Source organism: Ambystoma mexicanum, chromosome 3p (genome assembly GCF_040938575.1).
Source record: "Ambystoma mexicanum isolate Mex_15411 chromosome 3p, UKY_AmexF1_1, whole genome shotgun sequence".
Taxonomy (NCBI): domain Eukaryota; kingdom Metazoa; phylum Chordata; class Amphibia; order Caudata; family Ambystomatidae; genus Ambystoma; species Ambystoma mexicanum.
In genome coordinates, this window is record NC_090925.1 from 211,726,243 (window position 1) to 211,751,649 (window position 25,407).

Here is a 25,407-nt window from a genome sequence, read left to right on the forward strand (position 1 = left end):
CCGGGACCTATAGGCTCATTTTCAAGAGGACATATCTAGCCTCTTAGCTAACCATACAAAAGACTCATCCCAGATAATTATCTTATGTGACTTCAACCTAGGGTTTAATGATCCGGCTGACAAACAAGCACAAGCGATAGCTACCATGCTAGCTGAACATGGCCTCATCCAAAAAGTCCTTCCCCTACTCATGATGAAGGCATACCCTAGACTGGGTAGCCACCTTAAACTGCCCAACAGTCATCACTAAAACTACACTCCAACCTTGGACTGACCACCACCTAATTTACTTTAGCTTAACACTAAACAATCAAATGGATAAAGATAAAATGATGGCACCCCCTCTTCCCACTAGATAAAAGAAAAACAGCACACCAGTCCACATCCTACCTCTCCTCCTTCCTGTGATTAACGCTTTGCCAAGCAACTCCGACCCAGATACTTTGGTGGATTCCTATAATGACACTATGACTAAGTTCCTTGATACCATTGCCCCACTGAAGGTACGCAAGAGCAAACAGACCCACCTTAACACCTGGTTCACCCCTCACCTTAAAGAACTTAGATGGGAAAAAAGGAAACTAGAAACCATATGGCAACATTCCCCAACCGAAGAAAATAAACTAAACCTAAACGCCAACAATTACAAGAAAGAAATTATCCAAACAAAAAAAGTGTTCAATGAAAGAATCTCAAAAGCATGCTCCAATACCAAGGAACTGTTTGTGATCCTTCGGGAATTAGAATCCCCCATACCCTCGCCAGACAACATTACTAAAGACAAGCAATGGTGCACCAGCATTCAGAATGCCCTAGCAAATAAAATAAAACCACTGCAAACCAAAATTGCAGCTAAAAAAGCCGCTCTCCCCCTTGCCGAAATACCAACCACCACCACTCCTAATGACAAGCCTGATCTGGCTCCATTTAAATTCTCCAAAGTCTCCATTCAGGAAACTGAAAAAATCATTGCATCCCTAAAACTGTCAAACTGCAAAGGAGACAACTGTCCGGCCCCAATAATTAAGGATGCGGCTAGAGACCTAGCCCCCTTTATCGCTAAACCTATTAATGCCTCCTTTTCATCCAATCCCCTACCATTCCCCTTTCTGGCAATTTCATCTCAGATACAGCTTTAGTAAACAAAATATACATCCTCATTCAGGCATGGATGGCAACCCATGGCCTCTGCCTGAATGACGATAAAACTGAGATCCTGATCCTGGGCTCGGCTAATAACCTAAAAAAAACTTGACACTAACTATAGCGCCTTCAACAATGATGGCAATATAATTACAGTCGCCAAAGAAGTGAAGACACTCGGCTTCTATCTGGACTCCACGCTAACTCTAAAAAAACAGGTAAACTCCCTGGCCTCATCCACTGCTTACACCTGCAAACTCATCAGAGCATGCAGACCCTTCCTTTCACTAGCCAGCTGCATTATCTTTGCTAATGCTCTCATTTTATCTAAATTGGAAAACTGTAATGCACTGTACCTAGGAGCCAACAAATACATCAACAAACTACAGACACTTCAAAATATTGCGCTCAGAACGGCCCTGAACCTCCCCACCAGAGAGCACATATCCAATGCTAGGAGAAACCATCACTGGTTGAAAATTAGCAATAGGATCCTCCTTAAAACGGTCATTAACCTTCAAATGTCTTAATAACAAAGCCCCAGCCCCCATACCTGAAGGAAATAATAATTAGAAAAACCTCCTTAGGAACTTCCAGGACATCCAACTCCTACTGCCTTCAAATACCTAGATTCAGACAAAAAAAAACAGGAGCTAACCACTTCCCAGTAAAAGCGGCCCAGCACTGGAATGCACTACCAGTTGAGCTCAGAAGGGATCAATCCTACTACAGTTTCAGACGCAACACCCTCACCTGGTTACGCCTTAACGACCACTAAGACTTATGATTGCAGTATTATATTTACGTGTATGCTTCCTTCCTGTACCTCTATGTACTTTATGTACCCCTCTATGCCTGTAACTAAGCTTAAGTATTCTTGTTATGTTGTGCGCCCGGTTACCTAAGGGTTTGGTGCGCCCTACAAATCAATAAAACAAACCTATTCAGGGTGAGTCAAACCACAAGTTACCTCTAGATTCATTACAGTAAGTCATGGTTAGTAGACCCCGTCAGTCATGCAGTGACACTCGGTTAAGAAATCACTTAGTAAACCAACCCTGCTATCTGGATACTTTTCTGAATAGTGGAACACAAATTCATGGAGCAGTATGAGCCTATAACTACATTCAGGATAACCTTCAGTTATACCAGGTGAGTAAGCCCTAATGTTGTAATAAACTATTGCATTTCTTTTTTATATCAGTGGAACACAGATTAAGGTAAGCAATAACTCCTTACGCTATTTTAGGATTGCACAAAGCAGACCAAGATCTATAAAACCCGCAGTACACTTATTCAGAATGGGGGACAGCTATTCAAGAGGATCTACGTGATATCTCTGTGGCAGATTTTCCCATGACGGAAATGTTCGCATGGGAAATGCACGAATACAAAATGTTTGTACATTTCCCACGCAAACATGCTATACTGTGTAGTATAGTGAGTGAGTGTTTTGGGACACCCCTGCAGCCCCATTCTTTTTTTTAAAATGTATTTATTTATTTTTTTTACTTGCAAGGTCACTGTTACTTACAAAAAACCCAGCTCGATCCCAAACATGTCGCGCCACTCCAAATACTCCCTCTCTGGGTTCAGATTTGTTTTCTTCCCCCGTACTGCTATGATCTTTCTGATAGATTGGTATGCTAACAGTTTTGTGGTCTGGTGCTAGCTGTGTGGCACACTGGAATGTTGGGGTCTCTTGGGTTATCAGGCCACTATAACTTTAGACTGGTGAAGGTCGGAGGCTCATGCCCTCCTTCTCTTGGGATAGCTTCTCACTGGAAGCTCTCGGCCCCCTCATGGCCATGCAGGTTGCATTCCTTCTGGGATACGTGTACTGATAGTAGGAAACAATGAGCGGCTTATGAAACTCTGCAAGTTTGGTCTTCATCACTGCTGCCCACACTGCAACTCAAACACTCATGCACCCACCTATTTCTATATTCCGGTCCTACTGCCCTGGCTGCAGCACGGCGCTAGGCCTCGCTTTCAAGGTGGCTGATGTTTCCTAAGATGGTGTTTCACTCCCAGCTCGATCTACACTACCCATAATGAATCACATAGTTAACCCTCCTGCAAAGTACATATTTGGAACTGGTGACTTGTGGGCACTAGGCATGGTTTAGCTTGTTAAAAACTAAGGACCTGGTCTAAGGTTAACTCACATGCTTGCTCCTAAAATTGCTAACTATATCATAACTATTTTAAAGGTAAAGCGTTGGTGTTCTGTAAACCCCAATATTGCATGTATATGTTAATAGTTGCGTGATAATACTTACCTGTGGTTTTCATTGCGTAGACTGTATTCAGAGGCCTAATACATCATTGGATATGTTTGTACATCTTCTGTCAAACAGTGCTCTGGGTGTCTCATTGTACCCCTCGACCACACTCACACCTTTGAGTCTAAGCCTTACTGCTCAGATATTCTACCTTGACTGGGTTTGGCTAGTGTCTTTTCTGTTCACCATATAAAAAAATTCTATCCAATTATTAGTGTTTCTTAAACCTTTCACATTACATTTATATCGTTTTAGGAATTTCTTTTTTAAAGTCTAAAAACAAATAATTCTAAGTACATTAGTCCACATGATAAAACAATCAGTACAATTTAAAAGAAAACAAATAATTCAAAATTTATTTTTGTTCAAGCAGGCATGGTATTGCTTTTTCATTTTTTGAACTACCCTACAAGTAGCAGAACTACCCTACAAGTAGCGGAACTACCCTACAAGTTGCAGAACTACCCTACAAGTAGCGGAACTACCCTACAAGTTGCGAAGTTCAATTTAGTGGAAGAACCATCAATCTGGTCCCAAAATAATAAGACAAGATCCACTCAATATCGGATACAAATAGTTTGGCATTTCAGAATATCCCCCCTGCCCCCAGAGGGTGGAATCTGAATATCAATCGTAACCGCCATCTCTTCCAGGAATGATGCTTCCTAGGAGTCCCAGAATCACATGAAAGTATTTTTTTTTTTTTTAACAATTGCATCAGCAACAGAGAATTATTTTATTTTCATTCTTGTGGTTTGAGCATTGAATGAGATGCGGGTGGTGATATCTTTCTTCTCTGACTCTGTAGTCTCCATTCAATGGTGGTAAATTCTCTCTTCAACACTAGCACTTATACTTTGCAAGAAACCTTTTTTTAGTCCAATTTTCAGTGAATGACAGCACACTTTGTTGTCCAGAGCATAAACAAATACATTGATACATTTACCAAATAAATTCTCGTTTTTATTTTTATGCAGAGTTCAAAATGTCCATGCAGTAACTTTCAGATGTTCCAATTCCACCGGCGGTAGTATCGCAATGTCAAACATGTCATATTTCATATGATGTAATCAAATTGCATGGCTTCCGAATAACAGTATGTTGCTATCCTAAAGAAGTCGTTGAGCAGGCACCTGTCTTCTGCTTGAAGTGACTTCTTGCAGTCAGGCGCCAGTAATTGATCCACCCAAACACCTGTGCATAAAGAATCTATTTAAAGGATTCTACCCCCAATTAAAGCAATCCAGCTTTACAGAAAGCTAAATATGGCCTTGACCAGGCTCTCAAATCCTACAGTTGGGCTGGTGCATACAAGCCCCGTGTGAGCATGTTCCCAAATGTGTGTTTTCTAATAGCTGTAGCTTCCAAAAGACTGGTAAGCGAGCTGCACACACTTACTTGCACGTCTGAATCTGAAATACTAAGACCAGCTTGTGGCAGATTCAGCTTCTCCCATGTAACATAAACAACTAGTTGTTGGAGAAAACCTTCGGCATTAAAAGGAACATACACTAAACATTAAATTGCTCTGGCGAATACCATAACTGCACACAAGCAAAAGATGTGCGTATAACAAAATATGCTTTCAATGTTGAGGTTTTTCCCACACCATTTTCACATGCCATGGGAGCAGTAGTACCCGCCTCCCACTGGTTTTAGTAATTTGGGTCTCTTGAGGGAGAAAACAAATTAATTGCATAGCACAAAACAGCTTTTTTCTAAAGTGTTTGGATCAGATCGCTGGATTAATGGGTTTCTGTTGGTTTAAACAAAAGAATTGCATGTTTTCATCTAAAATCCAAAATCCATTGGTGAATACAACTTTCAAAGATTAGAAGAGCCCTTACATGTCATTTACATGCAAGAGAGTTTACACAACACAACGGTTAACTTTTGAAAAGCAAAGGCACAGCAGTCAGTAAGGAAGATAGGCAGGGTGGATTTTAGAATGCATGCAAACATGCTACAAGTTGGCTGGCAAGGATTTGCTAGGAATACCTGGGAGCATGAGGACTAAAAATGTCACTCTTGCTTTTTAGCAAAATCCCCCTGCAGTACATATGCAGAGCTACTGCATGGAGTTTTTCCACATCCTCACCAGACGTTCTTACATGGATTCTATTAGAATAGTACATACAGAAGCAGGATAAGATGTGCTTGCAAATCTCTTTTAAAAGAGACCATTCCTCTAACCCTGGTAAAACAATTCTTGTAATTGTTAAACTGCATATCAGCCTGATCATTTAATGCTGCGTAAGAAGTAATGCTCATATAGATTCATATGCCAGCCACCTGTACTACTAAGGCTACCTCTGTAGCTTTCCAGCGCCATGGCCCTCTGGATGTTGTCTGTATCACAGCCATGTACTATTGTTAGGTAAGAATTGATGTAGTAACACTGTGTGAGACTACACAACACTTACCTGCTTGGCATTAGGTAACCCACCTTTTGGTATAGGTATGTACTACAGAAGTTGGTAGTGTGACTGCCAGTAGACATTGCACTAGACTACGGATTTCTTGACCCCTGGCACTCGTTTCTTGCATAGGCGAAGTAGTACAGCCAATCGGGGAAGATGGTTCCACTAACCCAAGGGAAGAAGTCATCCAAACCAGCCGTTTCAGGACTGAAGCCCGCCAAAGGCAAAACAAACCAAGAGATCAAACCTGGCTTGGGCACAGAGTAAAATCCAAGAAAGACCTCACAAACAGAAAATGGCATAAAAAGGAGACCAGGGCCATTTTGACAAAATGGTCACCCATTGGTGCTATACTGCAGCTGAGGATTCAGCTTGCTGTAGAAAAGCACAATGGTAGGAACATTAAACCAAACCACTGCCATCAGCCGTTTAAAATAGTGAGGGTAACATAACGAATGTTACATGAGAATGTAGGATCAGGGGCTACTAGGTAACCCCCAGCACTCAACATAAGATGGTGTGTGCTGGACCTACAAAGAGAAAAGGGAAGTAAAGTCAATGTCACTTTACTATTCTTGGGAACAGTAGTTCACACAAGAACAGGTATTTAAACCTTATGAGAAATCTAAAGGATGACTCTGTGACACTGCACTGAAGGTGCTGTGTGTGTCACCATACAAAAAGTAGAAGCCTATGGAGTTTTTCAGACTAAAAAAACAGAGGAAACATAATCTAAATCGGGTCAAAACACATGAGTGAGCAAAAGGTCTCACTCACTCCAGGGTTAAAATTAAGTCCTAAAGTTCAGCATAATAGCTGAGGGTCTCTAAGGTTGAAGGGAATAAGCACAGAAATGAGAATTCTCCCTAGCAAAGATCCGTGTGTGCTATGCACAAATTACACCCTGGATGTTGACTTCAGATGAACAGAGCATCTTTACTTGAAATGTGCATAAAAGTAGGCTGCCTTCTGCTTGCCACACTTAAGACTTTAACGTCTTCCAATGAGCCCAAATGAAGAGGACATGGTTGCATTGGCAAGTGGAAGAAATGATGACAGTGACTTCTATATTGGTAGTTGCTTGCCTTTCTCCAGATGAAGCAGGTTTAACATTTTTTAAAGGGTCCTTTTGCTCAGTAAGGAATGTGCGTGATTGTGTCCTGAAGCCAGATGATTTGATGAGTGGCGGTGGAGTGACTTAAACGCCTAAATCATCAAGTAAAGACATTGGGGTTACACCCCAAGGATCGAAGTGACAGTCACTATCCAGAGACCAGTCGGGGAGAACAGGAGCTGAAATGCCCAGAAGCCCACCGGGGCCAACATTGTTGGGATCACCAAGCCACAGATACCTGTGGCCAATGATCCCTCTAAGCTGTGCGCATGTGCGCTTGCCCAGCTTCCTTCTGGGTGACGCTCAGAAGATTTCTAGCAGCGCACACAGACAATTCTCACCTATTCAAAAAGATTTAATAAGGCACAAGCCACAGCAATTACTTGAACATTTCTTTCTCTTAAAATAAGCAAATAGTCTTGATATTCTGCTCATTTGCATTACACTACTATGCACCTAAAATCCCTAACGGCAAAATACAACACAAGAGGTTAAAAACGAATATGAAAAACTGGCTCCATGAACAGAAGAATCTAACCAAGATATGCCTGCAGACCTTAACCAAAAATGTTCCCTCCCCACCCATTGACTCCTAAACCTGATACCACACTTTTACCTTATGACTCTAACTTCTGCCCGAGAGTACATTAAGATACTACCGGACAATCTTGACTCTTCCTCTCTTGGCTCTGCGAAAGGTTAGTAGAGGTGTACCTACATCCACTTGTTTTATGTTTGTTGTAACATGAATAATGTGCACGTGCCAGAATTTTTGTTACTTACTGTGCCTTACCAAAAGCGTCACCCACACTATATAATCTAACTACCAGCTGAAATATCGGATACTGACTGTAAGTAGGCAGGCTACTTGGAAGTGTAACCAAATCCCACACTTCCTCTTCTTTGTACATAAGTCACACAAGTGCTTTGAAGCGGGCCCCTTGTAAGTTAACACATTATGCATCTCCGATATTAATTTGCCCTCTAAATATTTTGAAAAGACAAATGTGATGCTCTGTGTCTCCTACTTTTGTATTACTAACATTAACCTATAAGTAGAGAGCAACATTGCAATATCATTTACTTAGCCTACAAGGCATAATGGGTATGAACTATGCCTGGGATTAAACGTCCATAGTATCAAGGCACCGGATATTCAGACAGGAGAATGCTTTTCACACAATCTGCATTGTTTCCTTTGGGCATAGACCTTCACACATTATATGGTAACTCGCTTCTATACAAAAACAGTTTCACTGAGCACTTGTGTAATCATACACAATGATATAAGGGTGGGGTATGTTGCAAACAAACTTGTATGCACTGCAAAAGAATTGTGCACATGCAGCGTCATGACATTCTTAAAACTCACATCATATGTTGAGGCATTTAAATATGCCTTGCTTGCAAAGCATTGTGGGTCTGCAAATATCCCATTGAGTGTTTACTGCTACAATCCCTCACTTTTTACAGTGCTCTATCAACTAGTATTGGAGGCAAGCACAGGTGCCGGGGAAGGGTATGGGTGGAAGCAGATGATTAACAAAGCAGAACATTTTAAAGACCAAGTCTCACGTTTCAGCAGTACACTGATGGAAATGTGTTGCGTGTGTGCTAAAGGATAGGAAATTCTAGTACCCATCTAGACAACAGCACCTCCTTTTTTTCTACGCTTGACTGCTGAGGGCTTTTCAATATAACCATGTGTTCTGTGTGTGCAATCTCTAGCATCTCCCTGCATCTTATTTAACTGACATATTTTATTTTAGCCCATGTGTTTGGAAAAGGTATTGTAAGATTTTTAAAGAATTGTAGTGGCTGGGAAAAGGAAATTCCTTTCCAAACTCTCTTCTGCGACGGTAGCTCACAAAGTGGCTTACCTCATTAGTCAGTTGCGCACATGGAAAATAATGTGCGCACAACAGCCAACCGGTTCCGCACATAGAGAAAAATATTTAGAGGGAACATTGCCTGTGGCCCACTGCCAATCACCCAACGGAGCCAAGGAATCTGAATCCACTTTTGCCAACAGAATTGTCTACAAAGCAAGCCAGCAACCAATCAACCATGGGCAGCCAAGAATTAATTTAGCCTTGAGAAAGACCCTGATGGTTCGAAACTCGTGTTGGCTGACCTACCTTAATCACTGATTAAATCTTTTATATGAAAAACCTCTAACTTATTATCAGCGCAAGAATTATGTGGTCCAACCCTTTCATGCTAATGCGAGAGGTGTGGGCAAAACCTCTCCCTCCTGTGAACCTGCTGCTAATTCAGGTTACCAAAAACCTCAAGCAAAGCGTATACCTAAAGACTCAGTGCTGCCCATGTTGATTCAGCCTCTAGTCCCACCTTCGAGGGGATTGGGTCCTCCGACGTATTCCATATCTATGACAGGTAATCACCACAGCTGTGCTGCTTCGGAAACTTTTTTTTTTCCTGCGTCGATGACGTCGATGCGCCGTCGTCGCGGACCTCCTCAGACGTCCGACGTCATCCGATGTGATAAGTAGGACGCACGACGCCCGTAGCCTCAGTTCCGTTTTTTCCGTGAACGTGTTGCTTCGTGAATCTCGGTTAACGCCTCGACTCTTTGGAGTTCTGTTCTTCTCGGTTCTTCGAACCTGTTCGTTTTTGTGAGAAAGTCCTTTGTGTGAACATGTCTTCTACTTCGTCTTTGACCCCGCGTCCGGGCTTCAAGAAGTGCGGGGAGTGTGGGTCCAAGATGTCGGTGACGGACTCGCATGACGCCTGCCTCTGGTGCCTCGGGGAGGCCCACGACACGGATGACTGTATCGACTGCCAGTCGCTCACGTCCAAAGCCTTACGAGAACGTAAGAAGTCACGAGTCACGGGAGAGGTCCCGTTCAGACAAGGGGACTCGTTCTCGACGTACCTGTTCCAGGTCCCGGTCCTCGACGCGTTCGAGACCGTGTGCACCTGTGATGTCTTCGAGGAAGATATCGACGTCTGAGGCGTCGAGGGCGTCGACAGGTTTTCTCGAGGCTCCGGCTCCGAGGAAGTCGTCGAAGCCGTCGACGCTCAGGTCGTCGAAGGACACGCTCAGAGATCCGGCTTCGAGGACTGTGTCGACGCCGTCGATGCTGGCGGCGCTGCATCTGACGTTGACGCCGATTTACTCGACATCGATGCCGATCCTCTCAGCGCCGATGCCTGTTCTCTCGACGCCGGCGCCGATTCACTAGACGCCCTCGACGCCTTTCGAGGCCGGGGTGGCGGAGGTGTCCCGTGGCACGGGGGAACCCCCTAGGAAGGCTCTGGTTAAGAGCAAGCACTCTCGGGTGCCTTCTTTTCGTCACCTGGAATATATTTCGGAGGTGGATGAGGATTCTGATGGACTGGTCTCGGGCCATAGTCAGTTTTGACGATTTGAGGCAGTCACTGCATGATGCCAGTGGACTGGACGCCTCTCCGGAGGTGGAGTTTTGTAGGCCTGAGCCTGGCTCTCATGCCGATTCCTCGTACCGGTGCCTTATGGCTAGGTTTTCCGAGTACTTGGGATGGTCTGCTCCCCCAGGGGAGTTTGTGCAGGATGATCTCACGGACATCCTTGATGTTGGTCCCCCAACTGACCCGGTACTGCCGTTTCATATGGCTCTACAGAGAAGCGGTGGCTTGGACTGCTCCGGAGAGTCTCCCGGCGGTGGGCAGGTCCTTGTCGCGAAAATACCGTCCAGCCAGTAGCGACCCCTGCTACTTGACCAGGCACCCCACTCCGGAGAGTTTGGTGGTGCAGGCGGCCACGGCCCCGGCGAAGCAGGCGTCGTACCCTACCATCCCTCCTGATAGGGACGACAAACGTTTTGATGGCTGGGCGAAGAAAGTGTTTTCTTCTGGTGGTATGGCGCTTCAGGCGGCCAACTCCATTTGTGCCTTGTCTCGTTTCACACACACTCTGTGGAACTGTGTTGCGTTAGCGGCTGAACATATTCCCGAAGGGGACGAACGGGATGGTTTCCTTGCTATGGTCCAGGATGGTAAGGATGTCATGTGTGAGTCCGTTCAGTCGGGTTTGGACATGGCTGAATGCGTTAGCAGGTCCATGGCGGCGAGCACCGTGATACGCAGGTTTGCGTCGTTGCGAAAGTCGGGGTTTGCTCCTGATGTGCAGTCCCGGCTCCTCAACATGCTCTTTGACGGTAAACACCTTTTTGGCAGCAAGACTGACGGGAGCCTTGAGAGGTTGCAGACCTCGAAAGCTGCAGCGAAGTCGTTGGGCGCTGCAGTTCGCCAACCTGCGCCTTTTCGTCCTAGGGGACAGCAATGGAGGGGTGGTTACTTTCGCTATTACTCGTCCTTCAGTAAAGCGAGAGGAGCTGGCAGTCAAAGAGGCCAGCGCAGGGGTACCAGAGGTGGACCCGTGGTGCCAAGGACGCTCGGGCAGTTGGCTCTTTGCCCTCAGGTAATGCCGCAGCCGCTACCACTCAGTCATGAGGCCATGTCCCATGGTTCGCCGGTTGGGGGAAGGCTGGCGCAGCATCTTGTAGTGTGGCGTGCCATTACTTCAGATGTGTGGGTTCTGGAGATCATAACCCACGGCTACTGTCTTCCCTTTCGGCAGAGGCCTCACGACAATCCACCGGGGAACCTCTCTTTGCAGAGTCCGGATCCGCTCCTTGTGCAGGAAATTCAAGCCCTGCTGGAGAAAGGCGCCATAGAACTGGTGCCTGTAGCGGAGAGGAACAAGGGATGGTATTCCCCTTATTTTTTTATTTCAAAGAAAGACGGGGGATTGAGACCCATCATGGACTTGCGCGGTTTGAACAAACTCCTCAGGAAGGACAAGTTCAAGATGGTTACTCTCTCTCAAGTCCTCCAGGCCCTTCAGCTTCAGGACTGGTTGGTGTCTCTCGACCTCAAGGATGCTTACTTCCATGTGCCGATTCCATCCCAAGCACAAGAAGTACCTGAGGTTCGCGGTTGGCGACTCGCACTTTCAGTTTCGGGTCCTGCCGTTCGGATTGACCTCCGCCCGAGGGTTTTCACCAAGCTCATGGTGGTGGTGGCAGCGCATCTCAGGCAAGGGGGGATTCACGTCTACCCCTACCTGGACGATTGGTTGATCAGGGGGAGCTCTCCCGAGCAAGTCCTGGATCATCTGTCCGTCACCTGCCACTCCCTTCACAGGCTGGGCTTCTCCCTCAATTTAAAGAAGTCTCATTTGACACCGACACAGCGGCTCCAGTACATCGGAGCAGTGCTCGACACTTCCCTGGGGCAGTGTTTTCCTCCCCAGGTGAGGGCTCTTCACATTCAGCAGATGGTGCACAAGTTTCAGCATGCCCAGACCCTCCCAGCGTTCGAGTTCTTGAGGTTGCTCGGCCTCTTGGCATCCTGAATTCTTCTGGTGCCAGAGGCTCGCCTGGGGATGAGATCTTTGCAGTGGCCACTCAAGATGCAATGGTCGCAGGCCTCCGGCAGGATGTCGGACCCGGTTCAGGTGCCGCCCTCGGTCGCCCAGGACCTTCTGTGGTGGGCCGTCGAAGGCAATTTGATGAAGGGGGCTCCATTTTGGCTTCCCTGGCCGGAGGTGACGATCGTGACGGATGCATCCCTCACGGGATGGGGAGCTCATGCCAACGACCTGACATTCAGCGGTCGTTGGTCTCCGTCGGAGTCCAGACTCCATATCAATCTGTTGGAGCTGAGGGCCGTCAGGCTAGCCCTGAAGGCTTTTCTGCCGACTGTGCGAGGAAAGAATGTCCTGATCCTGACGGACAACACAGTGGCCATGCACTACCTCAACAAAAAGGGGGGGCAGGGTCACTTCCTCTGTGCAGGGAGGCGATGCAGCTCGAGTTCTGGGCCATCCAGCAGGAAGTTTCGATCTCGGCAGTTCATCTAGCCGGAGACGAAAACGTGACGGCGGACGCTCTGAGCAGGAAGAGCATGATCTCTCACGAGTGGGAGGTGGCTCAGGAGATTCTACTGGAGATCTTCGCCCTTTGGGGGACCCCTCAAGTGGATCTCTTCGCCTCCAGTGTCAACCGGAAGTGCGAGAGGTTCTGCTCACGGGAATTTCCTCCAAAAGGAGCCTTAGGAGACGCGTTCGTGGTGGAGTGGTCATTCCCGCTGCTGTACGCGTTTCCTCCAGTCCCCGTCATCCCGCAAATGCTGCAGAGGTTACGGAAGTTCGGTTCTCGGATGATCCTCATTGCTCCGGCGTGGGCTCGGAGGACGTGGTACCCGGACCTTCTCGACTTGTCCATCTGCCCTCCACGTCGTCTTCCCTACCGAGACGATCTGCTCTCACGGGAGGGGGGGGTCAGGTTCTCCATCCAGAGGTCAGATCCCTCAACCTTCACGCTTGGCTTCTGAAAGGTTGAGGTATAAGGATTGGGACCTCCCTGAAGACGTGATGGAGGTGTTGCTCTCGGCCCGACGGCCAGCAACCAAGTCTCTGTAACGTTGCCGTTGCCGTAAGTTCTGCGACTGGTGCAGACTTCAGAATGTGGATCCTTTTGCATGTGACATCCCCATGGTTCTGTCCTTTTTACTTTCTTTGGCCCACAGGGGCTTGCAAGTGGGTACCATTAAAGGTTACCTGGCGGCGCTGTCCATCTTTAAGCGCTCGTCTGAAGAGTGTTCCTACTTTAAAATCTCTTTAATTTCACAGTTTTTGAAAGGGCTCACTAATGTGTTCCCTCCGTCACCTTTCCTGGTCCCCGGTTGGGATTTGAGCCTTGTTCTTAAGTTTCTTATGGGTGCTCCGTTTGAGCCTTTGCATTCTTGCCCTTTGAGGCTGTTAACTCTGAAAACTGTGTTTTTGGTTGCGGTTACTTCCGCTCGCAGAGTGAGTGAGTTACAGGCACTTTCAGTTAAGCCACCCTTCACTGTATTTCACAAGGACAGGGTTGTCCTTAGAGTTCATCCTTCTTTTCTTCCGAAGGTGGTTTTGGAATTTCATTTGGCCCAGAAGGTTGTTCTTCCGGCATTCTATCCTCCTTCGCACCCTGGTAAGGAAGAGGAGAGAGGCTCCATAGGCTTGATCCTAGGAGAGCTTTAAGCCTTTATGTTTCACGCATGTCAGAGTGGACGATCAACTCTTTATTGGTTACGCTGGAAAGCGTTTGGGACAGGCTGTGACGAAACAGACTTTGTCTCGCTGGATTATTTTGGCCATCTCGGAGTGTTACCGCTTGGCGGGTAAGGACCTGCCGGCTGGCTTGCGGGCCCATTCTACCAGGGGTATGGCTGCATCTACTGCCCTGCAGAGGGGTGTTCCTATTCGCAACATCTGTGATGCAGCCACCTGGGCTTCAGTACATACTATTGTACGTCACTATTCCCTCGATTCCATCTGAGGGCAGGATCTGGCCTTTGGCAAGGCGGTCCTTTGCTCTGCTATTTGATTGTCAATTCTAAATTTTGATTCTAAATTCTTTCGCTCCTCCTTGCTCTGGTACTGCTTTGGGAGTCTGTCATAGATATGGAAACGTCGGAGGACCCAATCCCCTCGAAGAACAAGTTACTTTCTTACCTGGTAACGTTCTTTCGATGGGATGGTCCGACGACGTATTCCATATCGCTCCCTCCCTGCCTTCCCCGCTGCAGAATTTCTTTTGCGATTGCAGCTTGCGTTCCGCAAGGCTGTGTCTGACTGGCAGTTGACTAATGTCACACGTTCTGGGGGGAAAAACTACAACTGAGGCTACAGGCGTCGTGCGTCCTACTTATCACATCGAATGACGTCGGACATCGGAGGAGGTCCTCGACGACGTCATCGACGCAGGACGCAGACGCCGAAAAAAAAAAAGTTTCCGAAGCAGCACAGCTGTGGTGATTACCTGTCATAGATATGGAATACGTCGTCGGACCATCCCATCGAAAGAACGTTACCAGGTAAGAAAGTAACTTGTTCTTCCCTCTAGTCACTTTTGAAGATCATATAACCCTGTTCTTTGAGAGACTTCACTGGATACCAGTCGGAGGTGAGCTCAGTTCAAAACATTATTCATGATCCTTAGAGGATACTAGAGTACTGCTCTGGAATTTCTAAGTAAGATTGCAAAAATCCCCTTTGTACAATTCTGCCCGGTTGGGATCATGTGCCTGATCATATCAAAGTATAGCAATGTGGGAAAAGGTGGATGAGCTTTCTTGGTATCTGGCTACACTCCCTGTGATCCCTAAAGAACATAACTTCGTATCAAATAGGAAAAACATGCTGCAGTCAGAAAATGGCATTTGGAAATGTCTTCAGCCCTGTCTTACAATGTAATGGGGAAGATGCCAAGCAAAATTCCATTGTTGTTCCAAAGTCATGGGTCAAAGCCCAACAGTGCCTGATTGCGAGTCTTTCTTGATGACAGATATTTTAACGTTAAAACCTTGAGCGCAGTGTAACGGAAGCTTGATTGCTCAAATGGCCCTCGCTTGTTGAAGGCCTGGACCAACCAGGGTTCGTAATAGTGAGTACTTCCATGTAATTAGCGTAGGGCAGCCGAGAGCAGAGCTCTACCGCCAGACTTTCCTGCATAGTGAGAAAGAACTTACCAAGCTGACGGCTTTCTTTCTCCTCTGTCTGAGGAAACTGCAGCAGGCAATGTGTGGCAGGGCAGTGGGCAAGTCCATATCCTGTATCTTCTCCCTCGCTCCTATCTGGATCTCAGGCTTTGTACCTGGATTAGCTCTCAATGTCCTGCGTGGCATGCGGCGTAGCAGGCGACCGAGCAAACGCAGCGTAGTCGCCTTAACAGAAATCAAATATGAGTGCAGGATTGAACGCCCAGCAACACGTCCTCTGGGCTCAACTGGATGTGGCACAGGCTCCCTGGAAGAGGGTCTGGATTGCACAGGGTAATGGAGCAACATCCTCCTATGGGAGGGACCAGACCCCCGTCTTTCAAGGTTTGGGAACATACCAATGACAGGTGGGATAGGGTGAGTGGGAGTACAGGAAGGGACGTACCTAGTGTCAAACCCAGGGTGATGGTGCAATAACTATACATTTTTGACACACCGTATATGACTGGAAAGATAGTGGAAACAACAGTGAGACTGGAATTAAAATGACTAAATGCGAACATGGGCAACATGTTCGTGTTTTATGATTAAAGTGAATTAATGAAAACATCCACATTCTACAGGTGCACCTTCAGGGCAGTAAAGGGTCAGAGGAGGGGACAGCCTCCTCTTCTAGGTGCCAGTATGTCTGCAAAACAACTCCATATTAACTATAAGCGAACAAAAGATGACGGGAAGAATGGTTTACAAAATGACGGTTGCATTTGAGATGAAAGTAAACGCAGGGCCAACCTGGGAACCGAGGCGGTTTAGTGGCTCTTGGAGGTATCGGAGTTCTGAGCGAAGGAATATCCCACCTCAGCCGAGTCCTTGTCCATGGAAGTACATTGCTAGCCATATAGTACAGCGTACGGTTTAAAGCACAATGCTCATTTTTCCAATGTGAAAACCCATTTATCACTGCACCCATGACCTATAGGCAAGTGAAATGTTCTAAGATTGCTTTTCCCATGAGGCTACATTTCGATAGACAGGTGGGGAGAGGGGGGGGCAATCTCCTTTTAAGAAAGTTACTTAAGGGGATTGATATGTCCCCAAAGTACTTAGTTTGTTGGGTTGTTCAGAAACTGTAAGTTGCCCAGGAAGGCGCTGTAGTGAAGCTCACTGTGGAGTATCTTGCAGCCACATGTTTCTCTTCTATGGAGAGGAACAGAGCTGTGGTAGAACGTGGTGATTACTACAGGAATGGGAAACGAACAATCCCTTATCTGAAGAAATAAAAGTATGATCTGGCCTTGACATAGAACTGAAGATGGACACTTAAAACCAATGTGCCCTTTTTTTGTTGAAGATATGGGATTGTAGGCCACTGCACTGCGTGTACATAACAGCACTGTGTGTGTTCATTACTCCTTGGTACCACTGGCGGCTGTGATCCATGCACCCTCTGCTTTCAAAACCCTATACCTACGGCCTAGTCTGTTTTTCTCATGTCTGACCCCTTGTCCCACCCACCTCTCTCTCCTTACCAGGTGCCAGGGATGTGAGGCAATGCTTGGCGGCATTGAAGAGCAAGTCAGCCGGGCCAACCAGCAGAAGGAGCAGCATCTGAGTGTCACCCAGCAGATTGAAGCAGAGGTGAGTTCTTGGGAGCAATGTTGCATCCTGGGAGGCTCTTCATATGAAAGGGTGAGTGTTTAAGTGGAAGTGCCATTGGATAAGGATGGCAAGTGCACTAGTAGATCTCGGCCATAGAAATATATAAATGCACTACAATGGCATGATCCCTGAAAGCACTTGACCATAACATACTAAGAGGGCAGACTCCCCACCATCCTCCACCATGGAAATTGAAAAGGGTCTACGATGGCAAATGTACCGTACAAGCGGGGCTATACATTTAAGCATCATAGGAGCTGCCTGATATAGAGAGGATGACCAGAAAGGCAAGCTCCTGTGGAGCATTTACCCATACAGATTAAGGAAGGAAGTTTAGCAATGGCTCCTTAGTCCAGTTACATTTACGAAAGAGGGCAGCCGAGTCCCTAGCCATAGTCCGAAGAAGGAATGGAAAAGCGAGCCTCTGCGAGAGGTTCCACCATACAGCTAGAAGATCTAGAAGAGCAGGGTCCCTGGGGGGGCACAAGGGCCATAGGGACAGAATGGCCTGAAAGTTAAACTTGCTTAAGGTTTTTATTCGTTGAGATGAAACCCTAAGCTTCCTCGGCCACAGACCTTGACAGATAAATGACAAATTCCTTTGGAGTTCTCTGTGATGCCACTAATAACCAGCTCCCTAGGACTACTCAACCATAGATGTATTTCAGGGCAAAGGCATGCTTGCACAGTCCGTTCTCAGTCATAGAGCCAATAGGAGAACAGGAAAGGTCTTAAAAGAAAGGCCACCACATGTATAGCTATCATACATCTTTTTGTGTTGCTGCACCTGAATTTAAACCAGGGGTCAGGAAAGAGTGCAAGGCCCATGAAACGTTCTTGTGATTACACACTGATGAGCCTCTCCTCTTCCTTACAGGTGGCCAACTTGAAAAAGACCATCAAGGTGACAACGGCAGCGGCCACAGCAGCGGCAGTTGCTGTGACGTCACAGGACCCTGAACAGCACATGGTGGAGATGAGAGAACCTGCCGCCGGCACCAACCAGAGGCAGCCCAGCAAAAAAGCGGCAAAGGGCAAAGGGTGAGGCCTGGCTACAGCCCCCTACTCCTCTCCGCCCCCAACATGAGACTTTTCATCTGGAAACTGTGGTGGGAGGTGGGGGGACTGTACATGGTGGCGCCTTCCATGCTTTTCTCCTACCACATCCCCATGAACTCTGTCTGAGCCAGTATGGACTTATTGCCCTCTTCACCCACCTCCTAAGGCGCCATCTTTTGTGGCAAGTACAGATTGCGCTGGTTAGTACACAGCTTTTTTTAAAGAATGCTCAAGATTGGGTTCAGCCTAATAGCTGCTGTCTGAGTAAATGGGTGAGCGTTTGTTGGCTCATGTTTTTCCATAGAATGCAGATTGCCGATTTGTGATTTGAGTTTACATAGTGTGGAGTGAGTGACGCATTTTATTTATAGGGTGGAGCATCACAGGGCGTAATTGGATCAGTTGAGCAATGCCTTTGGGTAGAACAGAGAAAGTCAGTTGATATTTTTAGCTCCAATGAAGTAGGCTTCGATGCTTTGATCTGTGGAGGACTCCGTTTGTCACCTTTTTCAGCAAAGGGCATGGATGGACTAATGCTCTTGGATACAATGTGGGATCTGGTTTATTCACATCTATTGACTCAAAGGACCTGTTTAGCAGATTTTTTTGGAAATAATGTAGTGACATGTTTTTGACTAGACCGCAAACTGTCAGACCTGTGTCTCTGAGCAGCACGAAGATACTTGCTGATGTCATTTGGAATGGTGCACACCCATTTCTCATCACAGCATGGAGGGGGCAATATTAATATTATGACAATGTAGAATTCTGGGTTTTGATTAGCTGATGAAAGTTCAGGAAAGGCTATTGCATGAACGATTGATTGACTTGTAGTTATTTCCTTTCATTAAATACCTTTCAGAATGCTGTCAGAAGCTGTATTTAGTTTAGTTGTTAATGGCTACAGAGGGAAGGAGCGAAGTCGATTCTTTGGGGCAAGAGAGGACAGTTATGTTCTGTTATCGTAAACAATAAAGGCTTGTAACTTTCACATGAATTAAGACTCCCTTTGTAAATCAAGAACTGCTTTGTGGGTAATGAACTGGGTATGAGTGAACATCTCTCAAACATAGAGGCTCTGAAGCTTTACTTGCTGCTGTACGGCACAGGGATTGAGCCAACAGCTGCTCACGCCCTAAAGTACAAATATCTACTGGAGCTAACGCAGTCTGAACCTGTCCTCTGGTATCCTAGTGCTGAGACTGGGAAAAAGCTGCAAGAAGCTACCAAACACGCACATCTGAGAGGGCATGCTGGGTTCAAATTGTTGGGTCACTGTGTAGTTACTGAGACGTGCCAGAGTCGGCGTCTGAAGTGAATATATCCCATCCCGCCGTCACAGGCGACCCTTTAATAAGATGAAGCACATAATGTTCTGAGTTGGGCGTCATAAGAGAATGGGAAGTGACAGATTGGACGGTGGTGACTCCTTGACGCAGGCTTCTGGGGGGGTAGTGCCCTCTAAAATGGGTGTGAAGGGAAACTGAAACGTTGTACTTGGTAACCTTATTTGTGGATAGATAAAGGGTTTGGCAGACACTTTTTTGTAAGCAAAGCATAGTGCACATATAGTTTGTTCTCTGGCACAATGAAGCTATATTCCTATTGGAGGTTGATTGGGGTTTGAAATAGTTGAGGCAGGTGCTTTTGGGGTAGCTGATGGTATGAGTTGGATGGAATTGTCTTTGGTGAGTATCACTGTTGGGCGCAGTTCACGTTTAGGTTTTTCGAGCTTTTTTGTTGTTGAACAAATGGGTTGTAGCAAATGTTTGTGGAGGATTTGAGGTAGATTTAAGGAGAGAGCGTTTGCCATGGTATCTTTGAAAGGTGATGCGCTGCTCGATGAAGCACTCCCATTGCGCACCCATTCCCAACTAACTATGCCAACAGGAGAACTTCTAAAGGACATCTACTCCTCCTGCTTCAGTGAGACCTAGCAACATGTGCAGATCCTATATGTCCACTTCTGATCCAACGTGCGAAGGCCATCTACCACAAGTCCTCCCATGATCTAAAAACCCACAAAAGATTACATGCCACATTACAATATTCCACGGTTGCATGGGGGTTCTCTCATTGAGGGATGTGCAAGTGTATGTGTTCTATTAAAATTCTGCTTATGGAAAATTGGACTAGAAACATTTTGGGGTTATTGTGTCAAGAGTAGATGCCTTTTGGGGTGTTCATTTTAGAGTTTGGGTAGATTCTATTAGGAATGTCTTTGATTAAAGAAGGCGAGTCACATATACTCAAGGGAAAGAATTGGGGTGAATGTGTTTCGGTTCATGCTCTTACAGGGTTCTTTGCATGAATAACAGAAAATAATCCTAAACTAAGAGTTGACCAGTCTTCTTGGAAGGTTCTTAGTGCAGTTGCTCTTTGGAAATTGTCCCATTTGTAGAGGAAGATTTATTTTTCTATTTTACATTTTTTTATTTGAACATTCTCTCCTTGATGGCAAGCAGTATATTGATTCCTAGGGTTCTATGCTGGGTTAAGAGTTCACAATAATGTTCTATGGATAAACTGATTGGAGGAAGGAGTTTAACCAAATGCATGTTCATGTTCTCTCATTGATGGTAGGAGTGAAATTGGTAATGGAATAGTTTTTAGGGGGTTTATTAGGGACCGTGTTGGATTAGGTGCTTGTTGTAGCCTCTTGTTTGAAAGCGGGTTGGTTAGAATATTGAATTTCTTTCTTCCCGATGAGTTGGCATAAAAGCATTTTGGAGTTTCCCTGCTTACTGTTTTGGGATTGAGGCCCTTGGAAAGTTATCTGGATGGGCTTTTTGGTGGTTCACTTTAGCGTATGGTTCTAGGTTTAAGTATCCATGGTGAGCCTCTGGTAGGGGAAGGATTTAGAAAGGGTCTTCGGAAGATCTCTTGGAAAGGGGCTGTATTGAACGATTCTTTAAACAGTGTTTCATAGGGGAAGGAGTTGAGATGGACACTGGTTGTTTTTCTGGCTACAACAAAATAAGGTTGAATGCTCCTTGCGGTGCTCTTGGGAAGGACTTGATGCTCCTTTTAGGGTCACTGGGGGTTACATTGTTTGCTGTATTTTGTGGTATTCATGTTGGTGGCAGGTGTTTGGGTATATGCCAAGGATCTCTTCTTGGTAGAGGCAAGTAGCTTATAGGTTTGTGGGACTTCAACAGAGAATTTGAATTAAAAGTTCTTGAAGGTCAGATTATTCTAGAGACGAGTGGGTTTTGAAACTTGTAGTTTATATGGCTAGGAAAGGCTTTCAGATGGAGGTTCATTGGCATTTCTCTGGTTGAGAGAGTTGTGTATGAGGCTTTTTGAGGTTCTCGGTTTCCGAGAGGCTTTGGATTCAAGGCTTTTTCCAGGTTATTTTGTGGTGAAGTATGTGGGTTTGTCACGCTTGATGGTTATCTGTTTGAGGAAAGAGTAGTCAATGTTTTTGGATCTGTTCAGGAAGTCGTTTTAAGGCTCTTTGGTGGACATCTTGTTAGGAAAACATTTCAAATGTTTATGAAAGGTACATACTCTCTGAGGTTAGAGGCTCAAATGGCTTTTCTGGTGATTCTACATTTTTGTTTCGAGAGAGGGTGTCTGTGTATTTTTGTGAATGTCAGGCTGAATAGGATTTGCGTTAAAAGCTTTTTTGAGGCCCTGGTTACTGAGGAGTTGGGTAAGCTCTCCATCATTGGATCTTCATTAACATTCAAAACAACAACGCTCAGAGCCGCCGCAGGTCTCTCGCGTAAAGAACACATCTCAGAACTCAGGAGACCGGTCCATTGGCTTCCAGTTAAGCAAAGGATCATCTTCAAAGCCCTAGCTCTGACTCACAAGTGTCTCCACGACCTGGCTCCTCCTTGTCTAGCACAAAGAATCACCAAACCCTCTACTTACAAACCATCCAGATCTCAGTACTCTAACCTGCTATCTAACCCTAGAACACGCAAAGCCCGTGCAGGAGGCTCTAGTTTCCTTTCAGTCGCACCCACCTTGTGGAATGCCTTCCCTACACACCTCCGGCTCATTGACTCTCACTCAGCGTTTCGCTAAGCAATCAAAACGAACCTCTTTGTCTGATGTATTCTGTTAAGTAACATACTATGTTCTAAAACTTGTGACCCTGTAAAATTAACAAGTTATCTCATGGGCTGCTTCATTGTAGCCTTCAAGTAAGCCTCCTTTAGCTCTCTTACAGCGCCTCGATGCCCTCGGCTGCTAGCGCGCTCTACAAATCCAAATAAATAAAATAAATAACTTCATAAATTCGTGAATATGTGGTGCCTATGTGTATGATGTCGCAACACTTTAACCATATCTGGCTTTTGTTTTTAAGAATTAGCACCTGGTTCACCTTCAAAGAGAACACATATATACTACTCTATATCCCTCTTTTATATAAAAAGATGAATAAAACAAGGAAACCAGCAGGTTATGTGAACTAGATCTATAGAAGGTTGGTCATCTTAAGACCATCCCAGTTCGTACATCAACAGTGGTGTCAGTCCATTCATTTGTACATGATGTACAGATCAGTGATCAACCTTTTCTTTCTCTAATCGTTTTCTTTATTTCTCTGTGCAGGTGAATGGGATAGTTATCAATTTAATTAAGATACCCATGGTGAAGTAGGATTACAAGAAATTGTTTTCCTTATGTTTTTCTACATCACAGGATTGTCATTAATCAATAAAACTGAAAGGAATAGCAATCCCATCTGTGTCGAATGGACGGTGTGTAATTGGGAGAAAAAAAGGGATAAATGAAAATAATCCAACTTAATTAAATCTAGTTTTCAAAGAGACTTGACCCAATTGAGTGGCTGCTCTGGTTTTGCAGTGTACACAGTAAAGCTTGGTAAACATACAGACTGACATCAGTCAGTTGTGGACAGCTGCAAAGTGTTGTAAAGTGTTGGCGTCCAACATGAGGGCAGCCTACACTTTGCGTTTGACACCCATGGCAGGACCAACTTAACCCTTTATCCTTCCAAGATTAAATCAAGTACCTTTCAAAATTGGGCACCAACACCTGTTATTGCAGCACTTTGAAGCTGGAGGAGTCTGGCATGGAACGCTATACAAGTATGCAGTATTATTTTTCCATGTAACTGCATTACATATTTCACATAACAGAGCATACCTGAGAAGAGCTGCTGTTGCCCCCTTTCATATGGTAGTAGTCCCTAAGCCTGCATGGAAGACATTTGTTAACCTTTTAGTGGCTTATCTTAATGCAGGAGACTATCTTTGCAGCGAATCAAAGTTTCTTAGCAGGAAATACTGCTTGTGAATATCAACATAAATCACAAATGTCTTTGAATTTCTGATCTTTTTCGTACTGTCAAGATTGAGAAAAAGTGTCCTCTCTGCATCTGAGATATGAAGAGACCTGTCTGCAAGAGAGAAAGCATTTGGAAGACTTTATGGTAGCAAAACTTAGACTACCTGCAGAAGAAATGAGCCCTACTTTCTAAGAATGTTATTTAAGTTTCAGGAGTCCACACATCCTGTGTCTTGCCCACTCTCCATGCCCACATAATGGACACCAAATATGCCAAGCCACCTGGATTTCTCAAAGTGGCTTGACCGAATGGATCATCTTCTCTAGCAGGCTATTTCAGAGAGAGGGGATGAAGGGTGTATTTGTGCAATGGCTCAAACAGCGGCATGTTATTTTTGCCAGTGTTAGTTCAGCTCCCAAGGAGGCGATAGTCACCTCACTGATGGATTGATGTTCTTTTAAGCCTTCAAGTAAATCTTTAATCACTTGAATCTTGAAGAAAGGTTCTTGGGAAGGATCCGTCTGCTACGCTACAATGGATTCTAGATCAATGTTTAAGGAAATAAATTGTATGCCAGGTTTAGCAAAAAATAGAGGATACAATGGTATTATTTTGCCCCCGGATGTGTTGTGGGGTTTTAGCAGTTTCCTAGGCTTCACAAATACAATATTTTAAGGAATAGGAAGACCGTGTGGGAGGTAATTTTTGCTTCTAAGGGCAAATTTAAATGTACATATTGAAAGTACTTGTGAGGCATGCTGCAAAGTTAATCAATGGCATGCAGTGGTGTTATACATTGCGATTCACTTTTGACAGATTATTCAGTCTTCACAGCAGTCCCCTTTTGTGGTTACATGTGAAAATGTCCTGAATACCAACCGTTGGGGCTATTTACATCATTAAATCCTTTCACTGCTTCAACTGAGTATTACTTTCAGACGAAGTTGCATTGGCAGAGAAGAGCAAAGAAATACTCCCCACATTTCCCTAAAAGGGCTTTCCACTGTGAATTGCACATCAACTCTGGACATTTTTATTGGTTTGTTACAGTCTAACCGTGTCCTTTCCCATAGGTTGAATAACTGTTCCTGAACCTCGTAATTTAAGACCTATTTAGGTTTTGTGAGAGGTCAGAAATGTGAGGCGGACAACTTGGTAAAGGATTTTCAAAAGAAGCCATTTTATTTACTAAAAAAGGTTGGATAAACGCCTCACTATCCCTAACCTCGGGAGGATAGCTCAGGGGCAACGCGCTTGCCTTGGAAGCAAGACGACGTGGAGTAACGCAGGTTCGATCCCCGGGTCCGTGCTTAGAAACATCTGGGTATTAACCGTGTTATAAATAACCAATTATAATAATAACCTAACAAGGACTTCTCTGGCTATCAAAATAAACTAAAGGAAAACACTGTAACAAAAGGAATGTATCCCTCACACTTAAACCTACATTAAACTCCTAAAGGAAATGTATAGAAATTCAAATGTAATAGAATTAACAGTTAAGTTCAACATAGACCTTATAACTATATTCTTGTAATCTTGAACAGTCCCCCTTCCCCAGATTCAATGCAGGATTTTCACTCAAAATTTCAAATAGGCAAGTACCTTTATAAGAACCAAGTTTGGATCATAACATTTTTCTTGCTCCAAAAGACTTCCACTCAGACTTTAACCAATAGTTCAAGAAGATCATCTTTGTTTATCTATTTCTTCTTGAGCAAACAAATTCTTCTTTATCAACAACAAAGTTTATCAGGATGATTCCACAATTCATTAAAACAGTTTAGTGACTTTGCCACTTCTTCTTCTTATCAAATCCTCCAGCCACAACACAGTACTTTAATGATTTCTTCCTGGTCCACTAACCTGCCAGGGCTACCATAAAAGGTCCCTATGCTTGTATACTCATGTGCCAGGGCAAAAAGCTCTTAATCCTACTAGAAGTACTTTGTGGTCAGGTCTACTTCAAATCTT

General features: G+C 45.1%; 1 protein-coding gene across 2 annotated transcripts in view; it reads left to right on the plus strand.

Annotated features, from left to right (window-relative positions):
- COPS7A (COP9 signalosome subunit 7A) overlaps positions 1-25,407 on the plus strand; it is a 217,502-nt gene that overhangs the window by 176,113 nt on the left and 15,982 nt on the right. For both annotated transcript variants that reach the window (XM_069650669.1, XM_069650670.1), the window contains exons 6-7: positions 16,982-17,087; positions 17,986-18,149. In XM_069650669.1, coding sequence (XP_069506770.1) covers positions 16,982-17,087; positions 17,986-18,149 — 270 coding nt within the window. The remainder of the gene's footprint in view (positions 1-16,981; positions 17,088-17,985; positions 18,150-25,407) is intronic.